The sequence below is a fragment of the Lissotriton helveticus genome, chromosome 9 (assembly GCF_964261635.1).
Source record: "Lissotriton helveticus chromosome 9, aLisHel1.1, whole genome shotgun sequence".
In the NCBI taxonomy this organism is placed as follows: Eukaryota; Metazoa; Chordata; class Amphibia; order Caudata; family Salamandridae; genus Lissotriton; species Lissotriton helveticus.
In genome coordinates, this window is record NC_136070.1 from 234,141,361 (window position 1) to 234,166,271 (window position 24,911).

The 24,911-nt window shown below is 46.4% G+C and overlaps 1 protein-coding gene across 1 annotated transcript in view; it reads right to left on the reverse strand.

Annotated features, from left to right (window-relative positions):
• The window catches only part of PLCB2 (phospholipase C beta 2), a 544,505-nt gene that overhangs the window by 34,891 nt on the left and 484,703 nt on the right, over nt 1-24,911 (reverse strand). The window contains exons 26-28 of the mRNA XM_078659789.1: nt 18,213-18,378; nt 7,554-7,630; nt 5,468-5,563 (exon numbers count right to left, since the gene is read on the reverse strand). Of these exons, the coding sequence (XP_078515915.1) occupies nt 5,468-5,563; nt 7,554-7,630; nt 18,213-18,378 (339 nt within the window). The remainder of the gene's footprint in view (nt 1-5,467; nt 5,564-7,553; nt 7,631-18,212; nt 18,379-24,911) is intronic.

The window sequence follows — 24,911 nt, forward strand, 5'->3', positions numbered from 1 at the left end:
CGTTCTCAACTCTGACTTCGGTAAGTTTCCTTACTTCACGGAGGATAGCGTCGCGGTCACGATAGTTCAGCACACGGATCAGCAATGGCCTCGGGTTGGAACCTTCAGGGGGAGGACGGGACGGCACACGATGGGCACGTTCCACAAGAAAGTGCTGCGAGAGGGCACCGTCCGGGAGGATAGTTCTCAGCCAACGCTCCACATGTTCGGGTACCGCTCTAGGCTCCCATCTCTCCGGAAGGCCCACAATGCGAATATTGTTCCTTCGGGCCCGTCCTTCCGCATCTTCCGCGCGGTCCTCCAAAAATTCCACCCTATAAAGTAGGTCGCGGACATGGGTATCCATCTGGGTGACCTTGGGCGCCAGGTCTGTCACCGTGGACTCCAGGGTGGTCGTGCGTTCAGCGAGCTTCTTATGGTCAGCGCGGAGGTGGGTCAGGTCTATAGCCACACCATCAATTTTGGTTTCAAGAGAGGTGCGGGTCAACTGCAGTGACTCCTCCAAGCGCTCCATCGCCGCCAACATAGTGTCCAGCTTGGAGGCCGTTTGATCCTGTTCGGTCGGCTTCATCGTCTTGCCTCTCACCTGTACGCCACTAGCCACACCTCTCGTCTTGGGTCCAGTAGACATGGAAGGTGCCGCTCCGTGCAACTAAACAAATGGAGGAAGCGCGTAAATATGACTGGGATCAACGTTCAGTAGGAGAGCAACGTCGCTTGGCCGCAAGAAGAAGGGGCCACTAGCGGTCGCACCGCCAACAGGTCCACAGGAGGAGCAGGATCCGTCGCGGAATGGCGCAAACACCAGGGATGAAGAAACGTGGTTGTGAGGTGGAGGGACTACCTCTCAAATGCCCATCCGTCTGTTCCCAAGGGCGGTAGCAATCATGGACGGGGCCGCAATCACCTGTAGGTCTCTCCGTGTCGCCGGGTGTTCACCAGTCTTCCCATGCGTCACAGCTGCCCACCTTCTCCCAAATCACCGCCAGTGTCGTTTTCTGCAGGGCTTATAGCGTAGATGTGCGAGCAGCAGGACAGATTTAGGGCGCAGCATCAGCACCCCAATGCAGAGTGAGGGGGGATGAAGGAGACCCCGTGCAGTGCAGGGCCACAGCAACAAACTGGGCCAGCGCTGTGTGAGGCAGTGTTCAGGGCCCTCACGGCGATTCCTTAATGGCGTCCGCCACCGCGCCAGCACTCAAGGGGGGAGCCGCTCACTAATTGCAGCCGGGGGGGGGAGGGTAGCCACCAGGCGCAACTCACCGCGTTCCCCGTCGCCTCTCGGCCAGGCACCAGGCGAGTTCAAGCTGTAGTTGGACGGGGAACGGAGCTCCAAGCAGGTTGCCGCCAAAATGTCACAGGTTCCCTCGTCCGCCGACTCCCCCAGCACTTCAGCAGGAAGAAGACAGGGCCCGTTTCCTCAGTCGGGTATGCGTGAGCGCCAGCCGGATATGTAAGCAGGCGGGTGCTCCGTGTAAAGTCACTGGGCCGTAAGGTGCTGCGCAGGAGCAGATGCGGTCCCCGGCAATCAAGTAAGTGCTACTACCAGGTCCGCCGCGGCAGCCCGCAGTTGAAAGCCTTCACGGCGGCAGGGGGGGTCTCGCGATTCCAGCGCTCCCCGCTGCAGAGCACTGGGTGGGGGCGATCTCGACAACCCACACCTCCAATGCACAGGAACAGGATCGCTGACCGTGGTCGATCCTCCACACTAGGCCCAGTCAGCCAGATGGATCCCCGGCCTCAAGTGACGCTCCACTCCGAGCGGGACCACTCGCAGGGTGGGCAGGTAGCATTGACCTCCGCAGGAGCAGTTCCGTAGGGACCAGCTGCTCCAAACTTCGTCAGGGGCTAGAAGGGGGGTTAATGGAGACTCGCTGTCAGTTTCCAAGCATTGCGGGGAATATTCGTGGAGAAATGGCCTGTGGTAGGGGAGCCTCTCACGGAGCTCTACCCAGGGACGTCGTCCACCATTGCGTGCTCAGCCACGCCCTTCCTGAGCCACTTCATGATCGTGAAGCAGAGGCCCACTACTTTGTTAACCTGTTGTTTCATGGACAACGAATTGTCCAGTATTACTCCCAAATTCCTTGCATGAGGCACTGGTATAGGAAGATTGCCCATCTGGGCAGGCCAGTGTGATGTACTCCACAGCTCTGGCTGCTTGCCCAGAAGGAGAATCTCCGTCTTGTCTCCATTTAATTCCAACTGGTTAGTTGTCATCCAGTTGAAGATGTTCAAAAGGCCCTCTTTAAGGAGAGACGAAGATGATATCTGGGGTTCAGACACTGAAAAGACAATTTGAGAGTCGTCTGCATACGTCATGAAGGTAAGTCCCGCTTTTTCCACAAGGTCTGCTAAGGGTCTGAGATAGAGATTAAAAAAAAGCGGGCTAAGGATGGAACCTTGTGGTACTCCATGGGGGGAATCGAAATGTCCAGAGCATGCAGCAGTCGAAGCTATTTGATATGTCCGTTGGCTCAGAAAGGATCTAATCCATTGCAGAGCAGTTCCACCGATTCCATTTTTTTCCAGCAAGGTGAGTAACTTTTTGTGCGACACAGTGTCAACGGCTGCGCTTAAGTCAAGTAAAATAAGCGCAACCGTCTGACCATCGTCGAGAAGTTTACTAATAGTTTCAGAGATACCCAACAAGGCAGTTTCCGTAGAGAAACCCGCTCGAAAACCTGACTGGGTAGGGTGAAGAAGGGCATTCTCTTCTGAAAAAAGAGTTAAGGCTGAATGCACATGTCTTTCCAGACATTTGGAAAAAGCTGGGAGGAGTGAAATAGGCCTATAATTGGCCAATTTGTCTGGATCTGCTGTAGGTTTTTTCAGCAGTGGAGTCACTATGGCATGTTTCCATACGGTGGGTACCGTGGAAAGCTCTGGAGATGAGTTTAAAGTGTCTGCAATAATTTCAAGGGCGGGTGCATCCGATAATTTAATTATGTTAATGGGAATGGGATCCTGAGGAGAACCAGATTTAATCGTTTTCATAATGGAGATAAGGGTATCAGTTGTAAAAGGTGGCCATTTTTGGAGGGTCTGGTTTACGGTCGGAGTATACTCCCACTCTTCCTTGGAGGCAGTGTCAGGAGTGTTCCCATCTATCTCGGTGATTAATTTGTCAATTTTATCAGAGAAAAATTGGGCTAAGTCCTGACATTGCTTCTCGTTCAGAGGACGCGATGGGGCAATAGTTTGTGCTCCAGCAAGATCTTTAACTGTGTTAAACAATATTTTGGCTTTATTTGCAGCTCCCGTAATGGTATTAGCTACATATGTGGCACGTGCTTTTTTGCATGCAGTGTGGTAGAGATTTCTAGCAGTATGATATCTGTTTTTTTTATCAGGATCGAAATCTTTACGCCACCCTCTTTCAAGCGCCTTGCATTTTGTTTTTTCCTCCTTAAGTGAGTCATTAAACCATGGGGCCGGGGGACGATGTATATTCCCCTTGGTATTAGGGGTGGGTAAACAGGACTCTGCCGCATTTGTAAGCCATTGTTGAGTGGCCATCGCAATACTGTCCATGGTTTGGTTTTTATTAGGTGGGTGCATGCTGAGTTCTGCATTAAGCTTGGAGATATCTAAGGATTTCCAATTTTTCCTTAGTGAGGGCAGTAGCCTGGTTTGGTCAGTGGAAGCACTAAGTGTTTGGAGCTTGAATTTGATTAAAAAATGGTCTGACCAACATACAGGGGTGGTATCCAACCAAGTAAGTTGGGGGAGATTCGAAAATAAAGGGTCAAGTAGATGTCCTGCCCTATGGGTGGGCCCTGAGTTAATGAGATGAATATTAAGTGCTATGAGATCTTCCAACAGATTGACACATGTCATATTAAATTTGTCTTCTAGATGAAGGTTTAAATCTCCAATAATGGAGAAGTTTTTGGATACTAGAAGGAAAGGGGTAATATGATTGGCCAATTCAGCTGCCCATTTAGTACCGTTTCCGGGAGGTCGGTACATTAAGATGCCAGACAATGTAAAATTGGGATTGAGGCAGATTTTAAAAGATGCAGCTTCACACTCAGGGATTACTAATGGCTCAAATGTACATTAAAATTTTTTATTATAAACAATAGCGATTCCGCCCCCCGTTTTTCGAGTTCTATCCATCCTGACAATTGCGTAGTTCGGAGGAAGTGCCATACCTATGTCAGGGCCAGAACCTGTGTGTAGCCAGGTTTCTGTAAGAAACAGAGCGCTAGGTTTATTGTCCATTAGCAAATCAAAGATATCTAACCTGTGCATGGGCAAGCAGCGACAGTTAATACTATAAAACAGGTAGTTATCGTTATTAGGGAGGGGCTGCTTAACTTGCTTCCTGCGTCTAGTTCTGCGAGGGGGGTAAGGTTGAAAGGATGAAATTGTACAACTGCAATGAGAGCAGGTAGCTGTTCCCGAGTGAGGGATTTCGAGCAGAATGCAATTTTCGTTCGGAGTAGGGCGCAGGGCTTTCAATTGGTCAGATGACATTACCTGTACAGGGCTAAGTTGGGGGACATAGCTTTCTGCCCTGTAGCCCGTCCTGGCACGAACGGGCACAGACGGGCTGGTCTTAGGGGTGTCTTGGGCACGGGGTTGGCGTGGGCGCTGCGCGTCCCCGCTGCACGTGTTAGACATCTCAGTGTTTTGTAGAGGCCGCGCTAGCACTCAGCACCGCCTCCCCACCCTCTAACCAATCACTGCCCGGCACCGGGAAGGAGCCCGGAAGTAGGTAGCGCCCTGCACCCTCCACAACAAACGGGCCTAACGCTTGCGGTGGACCGGGGTAGCAGGGGCGGCAAGTATCGCCACAAGAAAGGTTAGTAAAGTGCAAACGTGGTTTTTAAAAGAGCAAGTTAATTTTTAAAAACAGAGTACATAAATGCACATTCAATATTTAAAAAAGGTCGCGCTTGGTGTAATTTTTCAAATCAAACCACACAGAGCGTCATCATCATCCAGGCCGCGCTAGGAGCAATAACGAATGCGCGTGTCTTTAGAAGGAACGTCTGGAATTACTGGGGCTTTGTAGGGGCCGCGCTAGCACTCAGCACCGCCTCCCCACCCTCTAACCAATCACTGCCCGGCACCGGGAAGGAGCCCGGAAGTAGGTAGCGCCCTGCACCCTCCACAACAAACAAGCCTAACGCTTGCGGTGGACCGCGGTAGCAGGGGCGGCAAGTATCGGCACAAGAAAGGTTAGTAAAGTGCAAACGTGGTTTTTAAAAGAGCAAGTTAATTTTTAAAAACAGAGTACATAAATTCACATTCAATATTTAAAAAAGGTCTCGCTTGGTGTAATTTTTCAAATCAAACCACACAGAGCGTCATCATCATCCAGGCCGCGCTAGGAGCAATAACGAATGCGCGTGTCTTTAGTCAAAGTTATTAGAAAACCAAATGAAAGCTCTATCTATGGAAGAGCAGACCTAACTATAACTACCTAATGGCGACCCCCAGTAGGGAATATATATACCTGTCTTGAGATGCCTTCTCCATTGTGTTCTTGCTCACAGTTTCAATCCGTTCTTGTCTCTTTAAATCCAGCTTCTTTTTCATCTGTTTAGTGTCACTGAGGAGAGATATATTAAAGGCAATTTTACTTCACAGGGTTTACGTCTCGCTTTTACTTTTTCCAACTATCAAGACGATAAGCTCTACATTTCCATAGCTTGCCATATTTTAAAATTATGATCCTTTGCCTACTAGGCTACTTTACTGTGGAATACTCTGCTGCTACATATGGGAGCTCAGACTAATTTATTGCACTTTAGAAAGCTATTAAAAATGTGTTTATTTATGATTTAACAGTCTTTTTAATAAGTCCTTATGGTCCTTCTTTTTAATGGCATGACGCCCTAGGTAACCACACGCTTTCTAAATACCTTAAATATATAAATTTAAAACATTTTAAAAAGCTAAATCTGTGTTTCCTTTTATATTGTTTAAAGTACATAGATTCCTGCATTCACATAGAATAGTCATCTAAATCACAGAAGATTTTTAAACATCCTATGAACTAAACCGACAAAGTTAGATTTACTCTAACTCCTGAACTTCTAGATTCTGTAATTATAGCCAAACATGGAAAATTGTTGCCTAAAGAGAACAAGAGGACGAGCTGCTACTTGTCTAGTTAAAATTCAACAGCACGCAGTTAGTACTTCAAATGCACACCCTTAAGCTTGTGTGTGGCCATGCCCTATGCCGCAGGCATGATAAGCCTGCGCTAACGGGGAACATCCATGACAACGCGGTCAAAACACCACGCTGCCATTACCACGCGTCTTTTACAACGCAAGTCTGGAGGGCGCTCTAGACTAAGGAATAGTGGATTTACTATTCCAACACCTTCCCTACTGTATGTAGGCTGGAGTTGGAATAGTAAGAATTCCTAAGTCCAGCATCCTACAGCGCAAGTCGTGGTAACGACTTGTGTTGTAAAAGATGCGTTGTGATGTACCGCGATCTAATAGATCGCGTTGTAACATCATACAACCGCGCTAACACCATAGTTTCTGACACAGCCAATTAGTCAGATAAGGTTGAGCCAGAGGTTAGTTTCCATGGGTGGTGGGAGGGGCTAACCATGGCAACGGGTAGGAGAGTCATAATAATGGTAATCTTACGCAGCCTCACTTTTGTTACCAATCAAATGTATCATTTCTGTAAGCTGCTGGAAGTTCTGCCAGTACTCTTCCAGGAATAATACAACATCAAGGAATGTCCCCCTTCCACTGTGCATTGGGGAATACTGGCACAGTCTTTCCAGCCAGTGTGCAACATCACTTTTTTGGTCATTTTTATACACAAACCTCAAGGGCAATAATTCATAGTTCCTTGTGTTTAGGCTCCACAGCCACTACTAACATGTTTCCACCCAGTGACCTGCAGCAGGTCGAGAGGAGCACCCGCCTTGTGAGGTACAATAGTTTTAGGAGTGGGTCACTGCATACACAATATTATGTCTACATTTCTTCGGCTCATTGCAATCAGCCTAATAAGTTGAGAAGAGGTCTCAAAACCCATTTTCTCTGCCACACTTATGAGTTGTAAATGTACTTTCTGTCCTCCAGCAATCCTCCTAGGACAGCTTCCCCTCTGCAAATTAGTTACGTCCCCTGGGCTCGGTAACTGATGAGATGGTTTACAACCACAACTATGCTCTCAAGCAATTTATACATTCCGTTCCAATTTCTAAATAGGATTAGAGGATACCTCTTTCATGCTCCCTCCTAATTACGTTCCTGAAAGGTCGCAAAAAGCCCTCTTACAAGTCAGAAAGAAAATTCCAATGTATACAAAGGTTTTTAGGTTTAACTCTTTTTATTTGAAGACTGCACCTGGAAGGCAAATCATACAGGGTAGATACAACAACATCAGCAGCTAAGGTGTACAAAAGAAAGGTACAGTCAGTGCACGAGAAAGCGTCCTTTTTAACATTAAAAAGCCCTTATGATGTAGCAACATCTGTCATTTTGTGAATTTCTGGTTTGTGCCTGCAAACGGGCGTTGTACATCACAAGCAGAACTGTAAACAGCTAATAAGAAAAAATTGTCACCTTTCTGCCATCTCTTTAAGGGTTTTCAGCTCCAACGCCTGCTTCTCTTGAGCCAGCTCTGTTAATTTCGTTATTTGCTGCTCAAACAAAAAAGAAACATGACTTTTATTTTACGAGCCAAACCGTATACATGTTGTCTGAGAGACGAATGGGTGTAGTTCATTGCACCAACTCTTTGAGCCAACACATAAATTCATCTTGACAAAGCCTGAATCTGATCTATACGAATATGCCCGCTGTGCCACCTGAAGTCATCAGCCTGTGTGGCATTTAATTACCTTTTTAAGATTTTGCGATGGGCAAAGGAAGCTTTCCGATCAGTGGAAATGGTTTGATGTTCCAGACCAAAAAATGAAGAGAGCAGAGTGGGGCTGTGAATGCGAAATTCTTTTGTTTACCAACAAGCAAGTCTCATTAAAAAGAATATATAAATATATACTGCTCAGAATTATTTATGAGTTGGGTAAAACGCCACAATGCTCTTAAGAATTTTCTGCACTATCTCCATTGGAAATGTTCTGACAGTGGTACAGGGGATATGAAAACAAAGAAAACATTTACGTCCGACAATTATGCCAACAGGTAATCACATGTTTCATAAATTGTATCTTTTTTCTCAGTTTTTGCTGTATGTGTTCAGAGGGGAATTAAGAAGAAGATAAATATTTTTATGCGGTAACTAGAGTTTGTAGACTTCCAACTAAAGCATACGTTGTACATGTCTTTACATTGAGGTTGAACAACCAGAAATGCATTGACAAATCAAATCGGTTTGCATTGTGTACCGTGCATGCACATAGACGTACAATAAACTTGAACGCATTCAAATAAATCATGCACTTAAACAGAGAGAATAATATACTCACAGACTGCCATTCACATACAGACCAACATAGAAGCAAACACTCAAGTTCACAGAATAGCTACAGGAGGGGCCAGTGCAGGTAAGAGCAGTGGGGTGGTGCGGTGAGGAAGTCGACAGACAACAATGAGGGAAAATAAAACATTTAAAAAGAAAACCACTTACCTTGCGCTCACCGCAAGCCAATTCGGCAATGCGGTGAGCGTAAGGTAAGTGTTTTTCTTCTTTTTTAAATTTTATTTTTCCTCATCGTCATCTGTCGAATCCCCCCCACCCCACCCTGCCCCACTGCTCTTACCTGCATGGGCTGCTCATGGAATAGCAGTCATACAAGACCTTGAACACAGTCATGCATCAAGCATGCACATATACCTCAGTCACAATGGTCTGTGGAATTAACAAAACTCCAATAGCCACAGGAATTTACAAGCCTCATTGGCCCCTGACATTAATGTACCTCAATCGCCACACGCAGGGGTAAGCCCAAATCGTCTCTATAGTAATGTTCATCAGTGGTCCATGGCCAAAATTAACCTGAACGGCCTCATACAGTTAAGCACCACCATGGTACTAGACAGTAATAAACATCAATGGCCCCTGGCATTAATGCTTATCAATGACCCTAGGCAGTTATGAACGTGAATTGTCTCAGATTTATATGATTAATGAAGTAAACCATAAGAATGAGTGTGAATCCTGAAGAGGTACCAGTAGTGCTTAATTTTAAAAACAATAGGTGCCAGGTCGCTTGTCAGGAGGCCACCGCAGGTTGCATCTCCCATATCCTATGACAGCACACCCAGTAGCAGTACCATCACACCTACTAACCATTCCACTCCTACAAGTGTGACACTTGGGAGTACTGCAATCCCCCAAAGCCGTAAGAATGGCTTGGACAGCAGGTATTACTATTTTTGTAATGCATATTCAGTTAATAAACAACTGTTTTGTGCTCATCCGTAAATTAGACAAGCAGTGCCCCAATGTGGCAGACTACCATAAGTGTAGGTGTTGACAATTAAATGCTAGTGCAGAGCACTGGAAACCACAAGCTCAAATTAAGCACTGGGTCCCAGCACTGGGATGGACCCTGACAGGGAAATTGAGACAGGAACCTTAGTGGCCCAATCACTGTCCACTTAGTGAGCTAGACAGGACCTAAGCCACCAAAGCAAAGATTCTATGGAGCCACCTCCTCCCTAGACCACCTCTACAGTAAAGATTAGTGTTGAAGACAGGTGGGAAGGCCATGTAATCAGGATCTATTGTCATATCCATCAGAGCATACATGCGAAAGAGGAATGGAATGCTAGTTTTATCTTTGTTACTGTTCAAACGATGTGTCACCAGCAAACCAAAAGGTTTAAGACAAGAATTGTGATCACTGTCTTTTTAACTTCTGGTGATCCACTGAGGAATATTATTTGTTTTATTTTTTTATTTCAACAGTTTTTTATTAGCAATTTTCATATATACATACAGTACAGTGGTAACGCCGCCTCGCGGGCTCCGCAGGGGGTTACAACGGGCTAGGCGGGCTACATGGTGGGCGTATATCGCTCGGTCGACATCTTGTATTTCCCGTGCATGCACAATGTTGGCTGGTGGTTCCAAACATGACTCCCAGACAAATGTGTGGCATATGGCTAGAAGTATCTGGTTCCGAGTTATATGTATGGAAGCATTGATCTTCAGTCCTGTGTATGGCATGGATTTTAACTGATTATGAAGTCAGACCAAGAGACCAAGAATCAGGGCACCTTCAAACATACACTAGTCCTGGCAGTCCTGCACTGAAGCTTTTATTCATCAGCATCAGATAGTGTCTCCAGGTGGCAAACTTGACCCCTTGCTTACAGGACAGAGAGGTTTACTCGAGGTTGAAGGTAAAAAGAAGGAACACAAGAGCCCACAAAAGAACCCACAGAGGGCTCAACATCCTGTGATTCTTGGTAAATCACGTAATCTCCCATGCCTAAAAAAACATAAATGAATGTATCCGTGTAACTGACACTCATATAAAGCGCTCCAATATCTTCAGGTCATGTGTGCACTATATACAACTGTAAAAACAAACACTAAAACAAACCAATGAAAATAACATTGAAGACCCTATTGAAGAACCTACTGAAGAACCAATCAAGGTACTTACTGAGTGGGAGAAGTACGTGACAGAAGAGGAGGAGTTTGACACCAAACCACCCTCAGATCAACCTGTTAGATAAGTAGTAGAGCAGGAGTGAAGTTATATCTAAGTGGAGCTGTGGCTTCCGCCAGTTTGGAGTGCTAGCAATTTGGAGTGCCATCTAAAATCTTTAGTGAAAGACAGAATCCACATGCAGTCCACTAAATAAGAAATTACTGTGGGGTGCATTCAATTCTTTAAAGTGCCCATTGATGTAATGCAAATTAAAGTGGTGTTCGATTTGCTCAAATCAGAACTGGAGGTAATCAATCTATCACCCTGCACAGTAAATGATGCTAGACTCATAGAAACATGTACAGGCTCTTGAAATCCAGTACCAGCAGCCGCGGCCGGTAGTGGGAGTACCGGCCGGGCGGTGACGTGAGGAGGGGGAGGGGCAGGGTGGGGGGTAGTAATGTATGGATTACGGACTTTAAAAGGTAAGTAAACATAAAAATAAATAAAACTAATTTTGTTGCACACACTGCATCACCAAATGCGATGCAGTGTGTGCATCGAAATTTGTTTTATTTATTTTTATGTTTACTTACCTTTTAAAGTCTGTAATCCATACATTACTACCCCCCACCCTGCCCCTCCCCACGTCACGGCCCGGCCGGTACTCCCACTACCGCCCGAGGCTGACTACCAGATCCAATTGATAAAAGCAAGTCCTCCTACTTGCATAATTTTTCACATAAGAGGGATCAGAGGAATACAAGTCCATCGTTCTCTGCAATTTTGCCACTCTTTTGAAAGTGATGCCTGATGCTCTGGGTACTGTGGGACACTCCCATGTCGGCAATACCAGCAGGATGAAATGTCTCTCTGAGATACACCATGCAGTCTCCGAATCATGAGTCCTTGCAGATTCCAGGATCACGAATGGCTGGTGGATGCTCAGGTTTGGGTACCATCAATGAACTGTGACTGTGGCGACTGGTAAACTGGAAACAGGGGTCACTGACAGTGTCACATTCAGTTGGAACTAGGGGCCCCTGTACGATAGCTACATTTTGCGAGTTCCTAATTTTTACTTTTAGTGACTCACAATTTGAAAGTTGAAAAATGCGATGTACAACAGTGTGTTTGACACTGTTTGCGATTCCCAGTGTGTTGCAAATGGACCTGCCTCATCAATATTTATGAGGCAAGTCACAAATTGTGACCTATTGGGAATGGCCAAAATCACTAGTTTAGTTTTAATTAAAGTAAAACATTTTTTCAAAGCAGCCTGTTTTCCTTAAAGGAAAATGGGATGCATTTCAAAAAGAAAAATGAAACGTTTCAGTTTCATTTTTTTAAGAGTAGGCAGTGGTCCGTAGGACAACAGCCTGCTCTTAAAAAACGTTTTCACAACCATTCACAAACAGGAAAGGGTCCCCTGGAAACTCCTTCCTGTTTGCGACTGACTTACCATCTACTTGAAGTAGGCGGTAAACTGAAAATGTTTTGTGACCGCTTTCCAGTCACAAAACATTCATGCATCCCCTTGCGACTTGCTATTAGGAACGGACGCCCTTGACACGCTCCTTCCTAATACCAACTTGCAAACCCTATTTTGCAAGTCGGTAATAGGCTACTGACTCGCAAAATAGAGTTAGTACCCCCCAGACAGATTGTGCTCTTGAGGCGGAAGCCGAGAGCTTTTTACTTGTTTAACAAATCTCTTTTAAAAAACGTTATTGTCACTTTAACCTGTGTGCACTTACTTCTTGGCTTCCCTGTTTTCCTGCGCAGCCGAGTTATCGCTGCCGCAGCCCTCACAAGCTTTTCCCGCCGCCAGCTCGGGGAGGACCGAGGCCACGCCCCCTTGCGAGGCCACGCCCCCCACGCCACCCTTTAAAAGCGCTGGTTGCTAGCGCTCGCAGCCCAGACAGATTGTGCTCTTGAGGCGGAAGCCGAGAGCTTTTTACTTGTTTAACAAATCTCTTTTAAAAAACGTTATTGTCACTTTAACCTGTGTGCACTTACTTCTTGGCTTCCCTGTTTTCCTGCGCAGCCGAGTTATCGCTGCCGCAGCCCGCACAAGCTTTTCCTGCCGCCAGCTCGGCGAGGACCGAGGCCATGCCCCCTTGCGAGGCCACGCCCCCCACGCCACCCTTCCACGCCCTATAAATAATGTGCATCTCTCGGACGCGCAGCGGACGAGCGCAGCGGGCCCGCCACCTGCGCGCCGAAGGCGCGCCAAAGGCGAGCCCGTCTGCGCCCGTCCGCGCCAGTACGGGCCCTAGGGCACGCCACGCCGACCATCATATTTCGTATTCCCCTCAATCCCTTAGAGACTTGCAACACCCCACCACCATCCCACCCCCAACGGCTATCCGCCGTATACGCACTGCCGGTATCATGCACCCCGACCGACACCACCTTAGTGGTAGCACCCTACCAGTCACGCCAAATGCGAACATCACGACCATTAGAGTGTGACACTTAAACACCCGCTCTCTGGTCAAGCACTCTGAGGACATCTTCATTCTGCTATCAAACACCAACCCGGACATGCTCCTGCTCACTGAAACGTGGCTAAACTCTGAGTCTCTCCCTGATATTTTGGCCGCCCTCCCCCCTGACTACTACATTAGTGGAGGAGTGTGGCTCACTGATTAGAGCGGCAGACCCTGATGCAGAGGTCTGGCCCGGGACCAGGGTTTAATTCCTGATGCGGCAGGGTCCTGAGCCCAAAAATGTCCACGGACTCGATAATTCTCGCCTCGGTGCCTATTCTAATCATTGGGTCCCACGCTGCAACTCTGGGCAATAGTTGCTTAATCTCCACTACGGCGGCCCACCCGCTGCGGGATGCCTGGCTTTCACCCTTGGGATACCCAGTACGGGTTATCTCACAGGGAAAAGCCAGGACGGGTTCCCAAGGCAAGCGCCTTGATGCCTTCGGGTGATACGTGCGCTATATAAGTCGCAATACATTTACATTTTCATCCTTCATGCCGACCGCCCCGGTGATCGCCCCTGGGGTGGGGTGGCTGCCATCATATCCAAACGTCTGAACTCTGTCTCTTCCTATTCCCTCCCCATTCCGAAGGTGGACAATCTACTTATCAGTATGCAAACTGATACCGGTACCCTTACCCTTCTACTCTTGTACCGGCCTCCCCATCCTATGCCATCTTTCTCCACCACTCTGAGTGAACAACTGTCTAGCCTTCTAACATCGCACTCCAGTTTCGCCCTTCTCGGCGACCTAAACTATTGGTTTAGCGATGTCAATGCCGGCTCCCATGCCACAGAGCTCTTTGAGACTCTCAACAGCCTGAATCTCACCCAACAGGTTACCCAACCCACCCACAACAAAGGCCATATCTTGGACCAGATCTGGACCTGTAATCTGGCCCTATCAACACCAGACGTCTCTCCTTGCGTCTGGTCCGACCACAGCCTTGTCGACACCTCCATCACTGTCGCCGGTCAGATCCCCGCTCCCTTGATGGCTGGTGGCTCCTCACGGAAATGGAATACATACGATTCCCAGGGCTTCCTTACTGCCCTGGCTGACACCCGTCCATCCTTCCTCCCCTCTAATGATATCGACGGATTGGAACACGATCTTGGCTCCTGGCTTGAATCGGCCAGTGATATCTTCGCCCTCCTGGTCAAATTCCCCTGCACTAGGCACCGCAACTCCCACAGGTGGTTTTCTGGTGATCTTAAGCTTCTAAAACTAAAAACTCAGCAGTCAGAACGCACCTGGAGACGTGACTACTCAGACCTAGCCCGACAGTCCTACCTACTTGGCTGCGTGTAAAGAATATAAAGCTGCCATTAGCCTAGTCAAAATGGAACACTTCTCTAACAGGATTTCGTCGGCAGCTGATAAATCCAAAGAGGTGTTCAGAGTCATGGACGAACTCACCACTGACGACAGGACTCTCCCAGCCCAGACTCCCACTCAGGAGGCTTGTGACACCCTCAACTCGTTTGTCTTAGACAAAATCACAAAAATCAAGAACGATATCCCCCCTCTCCCCAGTCACCCCCACCGGACCCTTGCCCTAACAATCCCTTAACTTTCTCCTCCTTTCCGCTCCTTGACCCTACCTCTTTAGCAGAGTTAGCAATCCGGGTAAAATCTGGCTCCCCGAACGACTGCTGCCCGCCATCAGTCCTGCGGAGCATATGTCTGCATTTACCAGACTGTATTCTACCTCTACTCAATGGGGCACTCAGCAGCGGCACCGTTCCAACTTCCTTCAAGGAGGCTATTTTAGTGCCCCTCCTCAAAAAACCGGGAGCCGACACCGCGGAGCCCTCGAACTACCGCCCCATCTCCCTCCTCCCGTACTTCTCAAAATTGATGGAGGCCCACGTCACTCGGTGCCTGTCAAACTTCATCGAATCATCCCATCATCTTGAGCCTAATCAAGCCGACTTCAGACCTGCCCACTCCACTAAGCACGTCATCCTGTCAGTCCTGTACACACTCAGGAGCAACGCGGACGCAGGCTCTCCCCAAGCCCTCGTCCTCCTTGATCTTTCGGCCGCGTTCGACACGGTGGACCACGACATCCTTTTCCACCGTGTCGAGCAGGCTGGCATCCAGGGCGCCGCGCTTGACTGGGTCAAGTCATTCCTTACCGTGAGAATACAGGCGGTTCGCCTGGGGCCCTACACCGCCGCCAAGGCACCCATGCACTGTGGCGTCCCCCAGGGCTCCTCCCTTTCGCGGCTCTTGTTCAATTTATACCTCCGGCCCCTGATCAAATCCCTTCAAAAATGGGACATTGTCACCTTCAATTACGCTGACGACTTGCAGATCATCCTCCTGCTCGACTCACCTCATGCCATTAACACCTTTCACGCAGTTATGATTCACATCCAAGGTTGGATGAACCAGAACCAACTGAAACTGAACCCCGGGAAGACTGAGCTCCTCCTCCCGGGACTCAGTCACGCTCACTGGGGCCAGCAGTTCTGGCCGTCGGCGCTTGGCCCTCCCCCAATCCCGGCGAAAACTGTAAAGAGCCTGGGTGTGATCATCGATGCCGAGCTCTCTCTCAGAACACAGGTGGGAGCAGTAATATCCTCCTGCATGTACCAGCTCTGGAAGATCCGCAAAGTCCGCCACCTACTTCCCCCCGCTGCACTTACCCAAGTTGTGATATCACTTGTGCTCTCCCGCCTAGACTTTTCTAACTCAATCTACCATGGCCTCCCATCATCCTTGACTCACCGCCTCCAGGTTGTCCAAAACCAAGCGGCCCGCCTAATCCTCAACATCCCCAGATGGCAATCTGCCAAACCCCTGCTCCATAGCCTTCATTGGCTCCCTATTGCCCAAAGGGCAGCCTTCAAGGTGGCATGCCTTACCTTCAAGACCCTTCATGGCTCTGGCCCTGAGTTTGTAACATCTCTCATCCGCCCCTACTGTCCTCAGCGTGACCTCCGCTCGGCCCACTGTCACCTACTTGCCACTTCCAAAATCAAAACTAAGAAATTCGGCGGTCGCCGCTTCTCTCACCTAGCCTCTGCACTCTGGAACCCCCTCCCTCTCTCCATCAAATCCTCATCCTCTCTTTTGAACTTCAGGAAAGTACTTAAAATTCACCTCTTCCCTTCCCTTTGTTAGAACCCCGCTACTTTGTTTCCCCCTCACTCATTCTGTCTCTCAGCGCCAGGAAGCCTCGGCGTCAGTGCGCTCTACAAATGGCACCTAAGATAAGTACATGTCAAAAGGCTATTTAGACTTCACAAACGGCCTGATTCTCCATTTTTGACTGCTAAAACCTTTTTTACATATGGCCTTTAGAGAACAAAGTCACTGCTACTAACCAGCCGCGGGCCGTGAAGGGAGTTACGGTGCGGCAGGGAGGCGGGGGGGGAGGGGCAGGGTGGAGGGACCTAAAAACCAGCATATGGATAATTGCAGGTAAGTACACAATTTAATTATTAAAACGAATTTCGTAGCACGCACTGCATCGCAAAATGCGATGCTGTGCGCGCTACGAATTTCGTTTTATTAATTAAATTGTGTACTTACCTGCAATTATCCATATGCCAGTTTTTAGGTCCCTCCACCCTGCCCCTCCCCCTCCCCGCCTCCCTGCCCCACCGTAACTCCCTCCACGGCCCGCGGATGCTACTAACAATGGTAAAGATGTACATGTGCTCTCATACAGGCAACAAACAGAAAGACTGTCTTACATCTGAGATGATTGGAAAAGTAGTGTTGTGAAGTAGTGACAGAAGGAATTTTTGTTTCACTCTGAAGATACCAGCTGTCCTAGAGGGTGCATTCCATCAAGGCTGAACTATTTACATTTGAGGTCACATAACCATTGAGAGTCCAATGACTCTCAATGAAACCCGAGGTTAAAAGCTTGGGAGTGTGGCTCGAAAAGGATCTATCGTTTGCAACGCAAGCAAAGAAAGGGACATGCTTCGGGCTCCTGAAATCCATTCGAAAGATCTTGCCCCTACTCCCCCCCTCCTCCCAAAGACTGTTGATCCAGGGCCTTATACTATCGAGGCTCGACTACAGCAACTCCATCTATTTAGGTGCCCCGGAGGCAACCTTGAACAAGTTACAAAGGATCAAAAATGCAGCTGCTCGGATCCTCACTAACACTCCTGCCAGAGCCTCGGTGAAACCAGCCTTGAAGCTCCTCCACTGGCTCCCGATAAGAGAACGAGTGAAGTTCAAAGCCCTTTGCCTGGCTCACAGACTGCTTCAAAACAAAGGCCCCCCAATCCTAGCAGAATTCATCAAACCATACAAAGCCACAAGATCCCTTCGATCAGACCAGGAACACCTCCTCGTCATTCCCAGAGTTACGAAGGCACGCACAGGCGGTAGGCGCTTCTCAGTTCACACGGCACGCCTCTGGAATGCCCTACCCCGCGATCTGAGAATAGAACCCAACTATTTACGTTTCAGGAGGCAGCTGAAAACTCACCTCTTCCCTCAACTGTAACCCCACCCCCCTCTCTGCCCCCCCCCCCCCCTGACCTGCAGTGGTATGGATCTTAGCGCTGGGATACCCACGGGTGACTATGCGCTTTATAAAAATATTTAATAATAATAATAATAATAATAATGACGGAGAGTACTCAGAGTACTGAGTTTGGGATTAGTGAAGATATCTGCTACTTGTGAGTGGATCTCCCACAGCCCTTCCTCTCTTTGAAATCTCTGTGGTACTGCAGACTTAAATGATCAAGAATTCCCCAGCAGGTCATCTGCTCAGTAGAATCACAACTTTTCATCTCCATATAATGTTTTTGATTATGTCTCTATTTGCTGGGTTTGGTTGTTGTATTATGTGATGTCACCAGTGCTGCCATTGATGATATCATTTAAGATGGTATATATGATGTAATTAACAAAGTCATGAACAGTTCATTGGTGGGGGTGTGTGGTAGTATTTCAGTGAGTTTTTAAAGTGGAAACATAATGAAATTCCCACTGAGTTTTAATAGGGAATACACACACACCCTACGCCATAATGCATGTGAGACTTTGTGATTAGCATGGCAGGACTTACAGAACCGAGAAAAAGCTTTTGAGCAAGGACACATTTCTAAGATATTTGATTTTCTGAAGACCCAATTTGTGTCTAACTATTGAAATGGCAATAAACATACTTGTAGTCCTTACCTCTATAATATGCTGTTCCCGCTTTTTCAGTATACCTTCATGTTGTTCCTCTCCCAAAGAAAGAAGCTCCACCTTCATTTTCTCCTTTAGGTCCAAGACTGTGGGGTCACCTGTTTCTTTTGGCTCTCCCATGTACACCTCTGTGCAAAGATCATCTTCAGATGGACTGTTAAAAAGTAAACCCAGATGTGAGAGCAGTTGTGATTGTTTAGTGTCTAGAAGAAGGTAAATCGAGATGGAAAAATAAACATCATGTGCTCATTACAGATACTCCATCTTATAGTGATCTTGTGCTCCTATTAAACATTGTAAATTTGGGATCATCAAATAATCCGCATAATGATAAAAAATATTGAAAAAGAGACACAAATTCTGTGCTGAATCTGCACAGTGCTGGATTACGGAAGTGCTTCCGTAGCATTCCTTGGGTATTTTCATACTTTACAAAGGATCAAAGTGTGCCCCCTTCATTGATACCATTTACACACAATCACTAAGCCAAGAGGCACATTTACCTTCAGTGTCCTGGAGAATCAACACTGAGTGACACTGTCCTTTCTCTTAATTATCTAAGTTTTGTGCATCCTTTTCTTTTTGGTCAATATCAATAGATACATTAAAGAAGTAACACAACACTGATTGATATACAAACTGAAAACATTTTATTCTGACAAATAATTGTAAATATGCAGTATTGCAAGATCAGTAATCATAAAATATCACAACATTCCATTCCTACTGGGATTCTAAAAGTGGTGGACTTTGGTAAAATCAGATTAACAATTCCTGCTCCAAACTAAGCAAACAGCAGAAAAAGTATTAGACTTTAGAGGGGTAAAATTAAATATTCTCACTCCAAACTGAGCAACATTAGTCAAAGCGCTGGACTTTGGATGGGTGAAACATTCTATTCCCACTCCTATCAAAATAACAGTAGAGAAGGGTTAGACTTTTAAGGGGTCTTATTTACTATTCTCAATCCAACCTGACCAACGATAGAAAAAGTTTAGTACTTAAGAAAAGTCACATTTACTGTTCCTAATCTGAAATATTAGGACAAAAAACTAAATATATAAATAAATATATTAAAATATATTGTCTACTTTAATAATCTAAAAACCAATACATTATTTAATTTAAATATTTATATAAATAGATAAAAATTAAACATAAGATTTAAATTCGCAAGATAAAAATAGTGAATCATTAATTAAATAAGCTATAAATTACAAATAATTATACAATACCTGAAATTATGCATGACCTTTCAACCTACCATTGAGTTTTATATATATATCTATATATACACACATATAAATATATGTATATGTATATATATATATATATATATATATATATATATATATATATATATATATATATATATATATATATATATATATATATATATATATATATATATATATATATATCTCGCTCCAAGTTACCCACAGGCAAGGATGCACTTAACAGCAAGATCACGGGTAAGAGCGAACACCACAGTCCGATATGTTTCCAGCTCTCATGTCATAGATTTTAGCCTGACGCGTTTCTGAACTTCTTGTTCTCATCAGAGGCTCGACAAATGAGTTCGTGCTGACAAACCCACACTTAAATACCTTGTTTAGCGTCCTTTATGTGCGCAATGCTTTCTGGATTTTGTAGTGTGTGTCATCATTGATCCACAGATGGAGGCACGTTAATTACCAAGCTGCCTTCATTCAAAGCCCTTGGATGGGCCTCAGTAGGCGTGCCACTCATAAATCCCATATTGTCAGCTGTTTCAATCCTTGGGCTCGGCAGAATTTCCGAGCACCGTGACCCCCAGTGATCCCCGGGTCGTGCAACCTTCGCGGCTGGGCTGCTGCGTTAACATCTCGCTCCAAGTTACCCACAGGCAAGGATGCACTAAACAGCAAGATCACGGGTAAGAGCGAACACCACAGGGCTTTGAATGAAGGCAGCTTGGTGATTAACGTGCCTCCATCTGTGGATCAATGATGACACATACTACAAAATCCAGAAAGCATTGTGCACATAAAGGACGCTAAACAAGGTATTTAAGTGTGGGTGTGTCAGCACGAACTCATTTGTCGAGCCTCTGATGAGAACAAGAAGTTCAGAAACGCGTCAGGCTAAAATCTATGACATGAGAGCTGGAAACATATCGGACTGTGGTGTTCGCTCTTACCCGTGATCTTGCTGTTTAGTGCATCCTTGCCTGTGGGTAACTTGGAGCGAGATATATATATATATATATATATATATATAAAATCATGTCAAACAAAATGAATAAACTAAATAGAAAATATTTAAACATTGAGGGGTCCATTAGGATGGTGGGCGGATCGCACCCGCCAGGCTGGCGGTAGCCACTGCCGGCCTGGCGGGGGCGATCCCCCCGCCATCCGTGCCGGAATGACTCCCCGCCATATTATTATGGCTGGAGGGTCCACGGCAGATGGAAAGACCGTCCGCCGCTTTTCCGCCCCGGCGGAAAAGGGTTCTATATGGTGGCGGTGTCTATCAGACACCGCCAGCCATTATAGTATGGGCATTTTACAATGCCTTTCGGAAAGGCATGCGGAGTCTACCTGCGAGGTCCCGTTGCGGGCCCCTAGGGACTCGGGGGGGGGTTGCAAATGGAGGGTACCTATGGTACCCCCCTGCATTTCAAAGAACAATGTGGCAGGCACCGCGCGGTGCCTGTCACATTGTGCTTTGAAATGCACAACATGTATTCTTGGCATTTTTGCGGGCGGTGCTTTCAGCACTGCCCGCCCGCCGCAATGTTAAGAATACAGGATGCGCCCACCACTGTGGCGGGCGCATCCTAATTTCCCCAACGGGACCCCCGCCCTTATGGCGGGCGGTCTCTATCTTCGATGGGATGGCGGGCGGACAAAGTCCACCCGTCATCCTAATGGGCCCCTTAATGTACAAAGTAATACAATTATAATGAATACATTTTGAAACCAACAAAAATATATTTGACAAAAACTTCAAATCCTACTTCCATATAAATACAAGTCACCCCAAAAAATAAACCTCGACACAATTAATACAATTTATTAAACAGAAAGAAAACAAAATAAGAAAATATTTTAATTAACAAAAATTATATATATATATATATATATTTTTTTTAACAAAACAATCAGATGTAAAAAAGCTTCATCCAAAAATTTAAATATTGACATGTTTAAGAAACAAATCAATAAACAAATCAACCAATTATAACATTAGTAATCTATTAAATTCTTTATATAGATATTCTCGTCAGTGGGTCAGTGGTAGTATGTCTCATGATATTCTTGTTATCATAATATTTCGAAATTATATGTGTCCAACAATATTTTTTCACCATTATGAAGGTAGAACATCATGCTGTCACTGAACATGTCAAAGATTTCTTGCCATTGGGAGAAGTTTTTAACACACACAATATGACATTTTGGGGATTTGCCTCTAACACACATGCATTCCTGAAATCTAGCAACTCCCATTACCAAGGCAACTCAAAGAGGCCATTAGGAACATATCAAGGGGTTGCCATTTTCTAACCTTTCTATGGGCATGTTGAAAACAGTCATTCACATGGCTACAAATGGTCCTTCCTTACCCTCTGGATTAAGTTCTTGTGATTCATAAATGTCCCTTGTGACGAGATAAATCAACGTCTTTCTAAGAAAGCTGGTACTAAGGGCATCATTAGGTTGGCGGGCGGTCTTCATGGTAAATGGGACCGCCCGCCATAAGGGCGGGGGTCCCATGGGGGCAATTAGGATGCGCCTCATTGGCGGGCGCATCCCGTATTTTTAACATTGCGGCAGCACCGCCCACCGCAATGCTAAAAATGCATGTTGTGCGTTTCAAAGCACAACGTGGCAGGCACCGTGCGGTGCCTGCAATGTTGTTCTTTGAAAGGCAGAGGGGTACCATAGGTACCCCCCATGTGCACCCCCCACCCCTCCCGGAGTCCATGAGGGCCCGCAACGGGCCCCCCAAGCAGACTCTGCATGCCTTTTCGTAGCGGCAGAACCCTTTTCCGCCCGGTCGACATGTCGACCGGCGGAAAAGCGGTGGACAGTCTTTCCGTCCGCCGCAGACCCCCAGCCATTCTAATGTGATGGTGATTTTTTCTACAGGGATGGCGGGCGGATTTCCCCCACCGGGCCGGCGGTGACTACCTCCGGCCTGGCGGGGGCAATCCGCCGGCCATCCTAATGGGGCCCTAAGTGAGAATTTCTGAAGATTTGCCCATCCACTGGCAAACAGCATAGCAAACACAAAGTAAAACCTGTGCTACCCTTTTAACAACAACACCTTTCTGGGCCAGAGACCGAATGCAAACAGTAATACATTACCACACTTTGACTATCTCGCTCTCTCTTTCTTGGCTCTGCATACATTAGTACATTACCACACTTTGACTATCTCGCTCTCTCTTTCTTGGCTCTGCTCTTCCTTGCTCATCACTGATTCCTGTAACTGAAATTCAAACTCCTGCTCTTCACCTTCTTCCTTCTCTTCAAGCTCACACACCTCCTAAAAAGATAAGACAAACAGCCAGAAGGCAGATTCCTGGCCCTTGCTGATACAAAATGTCTTGTATATTAATTATCCATGTTGAGATCCATCCAAAATGTTGCTTGCAAATATGGCTTTAAGGCTCATATGAATCACTCCTACCACAAAGTGAGTTTTCCAAAGGAAAGAATGAAACATGTTCACTATCTCCCTTTGTAAATTATCAAGACTGTGAAATCAGAACCATCAGTTTTCTCGTGCAAGCCTAATAATGATGTCTTCCATCAAACAACTGGAACCAATGCCTCTAAGCCTGTAGTCATTTGTATATGTATTTACTACCTGTGCGAGCAGCGAGGTCTCGGGGCAAACGGTTGCGAAGAGCCCAAAAGCTTGAAGGCAGCCCCCTGAGCCACACCAAGTGTCCAGGACCTGAGGGGTACCACTTGGAGGTCACAAACTCACTGCAGCTTGGTCCAGATGCTGAAGCAGGATATTGGGGAGTCTTTCATGTCCTTGAGGCTCAGATCAGGAGGCCAGCAGACTAGCCGTGGGAGTGTGTGTGTGTGTGTGTATGTGTGTGTGTGTGGGTGTGTGTGTGTATGTGTCTTGTAAAGCGCACTGCTGCCCTGAGGCGTCGTGGCGCTGTAGACCGCTGGGGAACCCGTCCTGGCTATCCCTGTGAGATGGTCCCTACTGGGTATCTCCAAGGTGAAACCAGGCATCCCCGGCGAATGTGGGGGCTGTTGTGGAGATGAGGCAAGCTAATGCCCAGAGTTGCCAAGTGTGATCCCTGGTTAGAGTAGGCACCGAGGCGAGAATTATCGAGTCCACTGACCCTGGTCCACGTCCCTGCCACGTCGGGAATTGACCCCTGGTCCCGGGCCGTTCTCTGCTTCCGGGTCTGCCGCCTCTAACCAGTGAGCCACACCACTCTGGTGTCCTGTGTTCATGGGTGAAGTTTCAGGTAAAGTTTTCTTCTCTGCCACGCAAGAGGGTAGCTGGCAGCAGGTCAGCACGGCAGGGTAGCAGTTCCTTCAGAGTAGCAGTCCAGCAGAGTGACAGTCTATTCAGCAGAACAGCAATCCTTCTTTCTGGCAGAGTATCCGCAGGTCCTGAAGTGTACTGTAGAGTTGGTGTCTGAGGTCTAGTATTTATTCCAGTTGTGCCTTTGAAATATATAGCTATGTAGCACATTAGCCTGGGTGCTGAAACATCTACTGTTCATTAACATGGAGGGAAAGTAAGCACCAAACTGTGTGACATGCCAGGTATGGGAACACATGGAGAGAAATATTGGCTTTCAGTTGGAAATGATATAGTCCAAAGCTCTGTTTTTAATATAAAATCAGGGCCTTTGGTGGTCATATCATTGAAAATACAAGATTTGAAAAAAGTATTATTGTCTGCGGGTGCATGTGGAACACAATTTCTATGGACTGGAATCTAGAGAATGCTAAAATGATTCTAGCATTTTACTGACCTCTGCTGATCGTTTTCTATCAAGAAAGTTAAATAGAGGCAGTTGTCAGAAAAATAAAAAAAATAAAGTGCCTCAGCAGAAAGCAATTCTGATATTCACTGACCTCTACTGGTTCTTTTCTATACACATATAAGTATATACTAATATATAAGTATATACTAAAGTATATACAAGAGGTCTCGAATGCTCGACCTAAAAAGGAAGGTTTGGACCTGACAAAAGGTTTACTGTGCCAGATCAAAATTGCAGTTTAAAACAGCACGCACGCCTGCAGGCTGAGTGGGCATTCCTGAGACATGTTAAAGTGTTACTTAGGTGGGATTCACAATCAGCAATGCAGACCCACTAATACTTATTTTACAGGCCTTGGGCACAGGCAGTGCCACTTTACTAGGGACTTACAAGTACATTAAATATGCCAATTGGGTATAAGCCAATGTTTTAAGGAGCGAGCACAGGCACTTTAGCACTGATTAGCAGTGGTATTGTGTGAAGAGTCCCAAGGCCAAGAAAAACTAATACAGAAATAATAGGAGGGAATGCAAACATTTGGAGGATGACCCTGCAGAAAGGGTCAAGTCCAACACATACGTCCCTACATACATACATGCATAACTTCATTCATATCTCCATACATACAAACATAATATAGGAGTACTATAATCACACTTATGTGTGACAAAGGG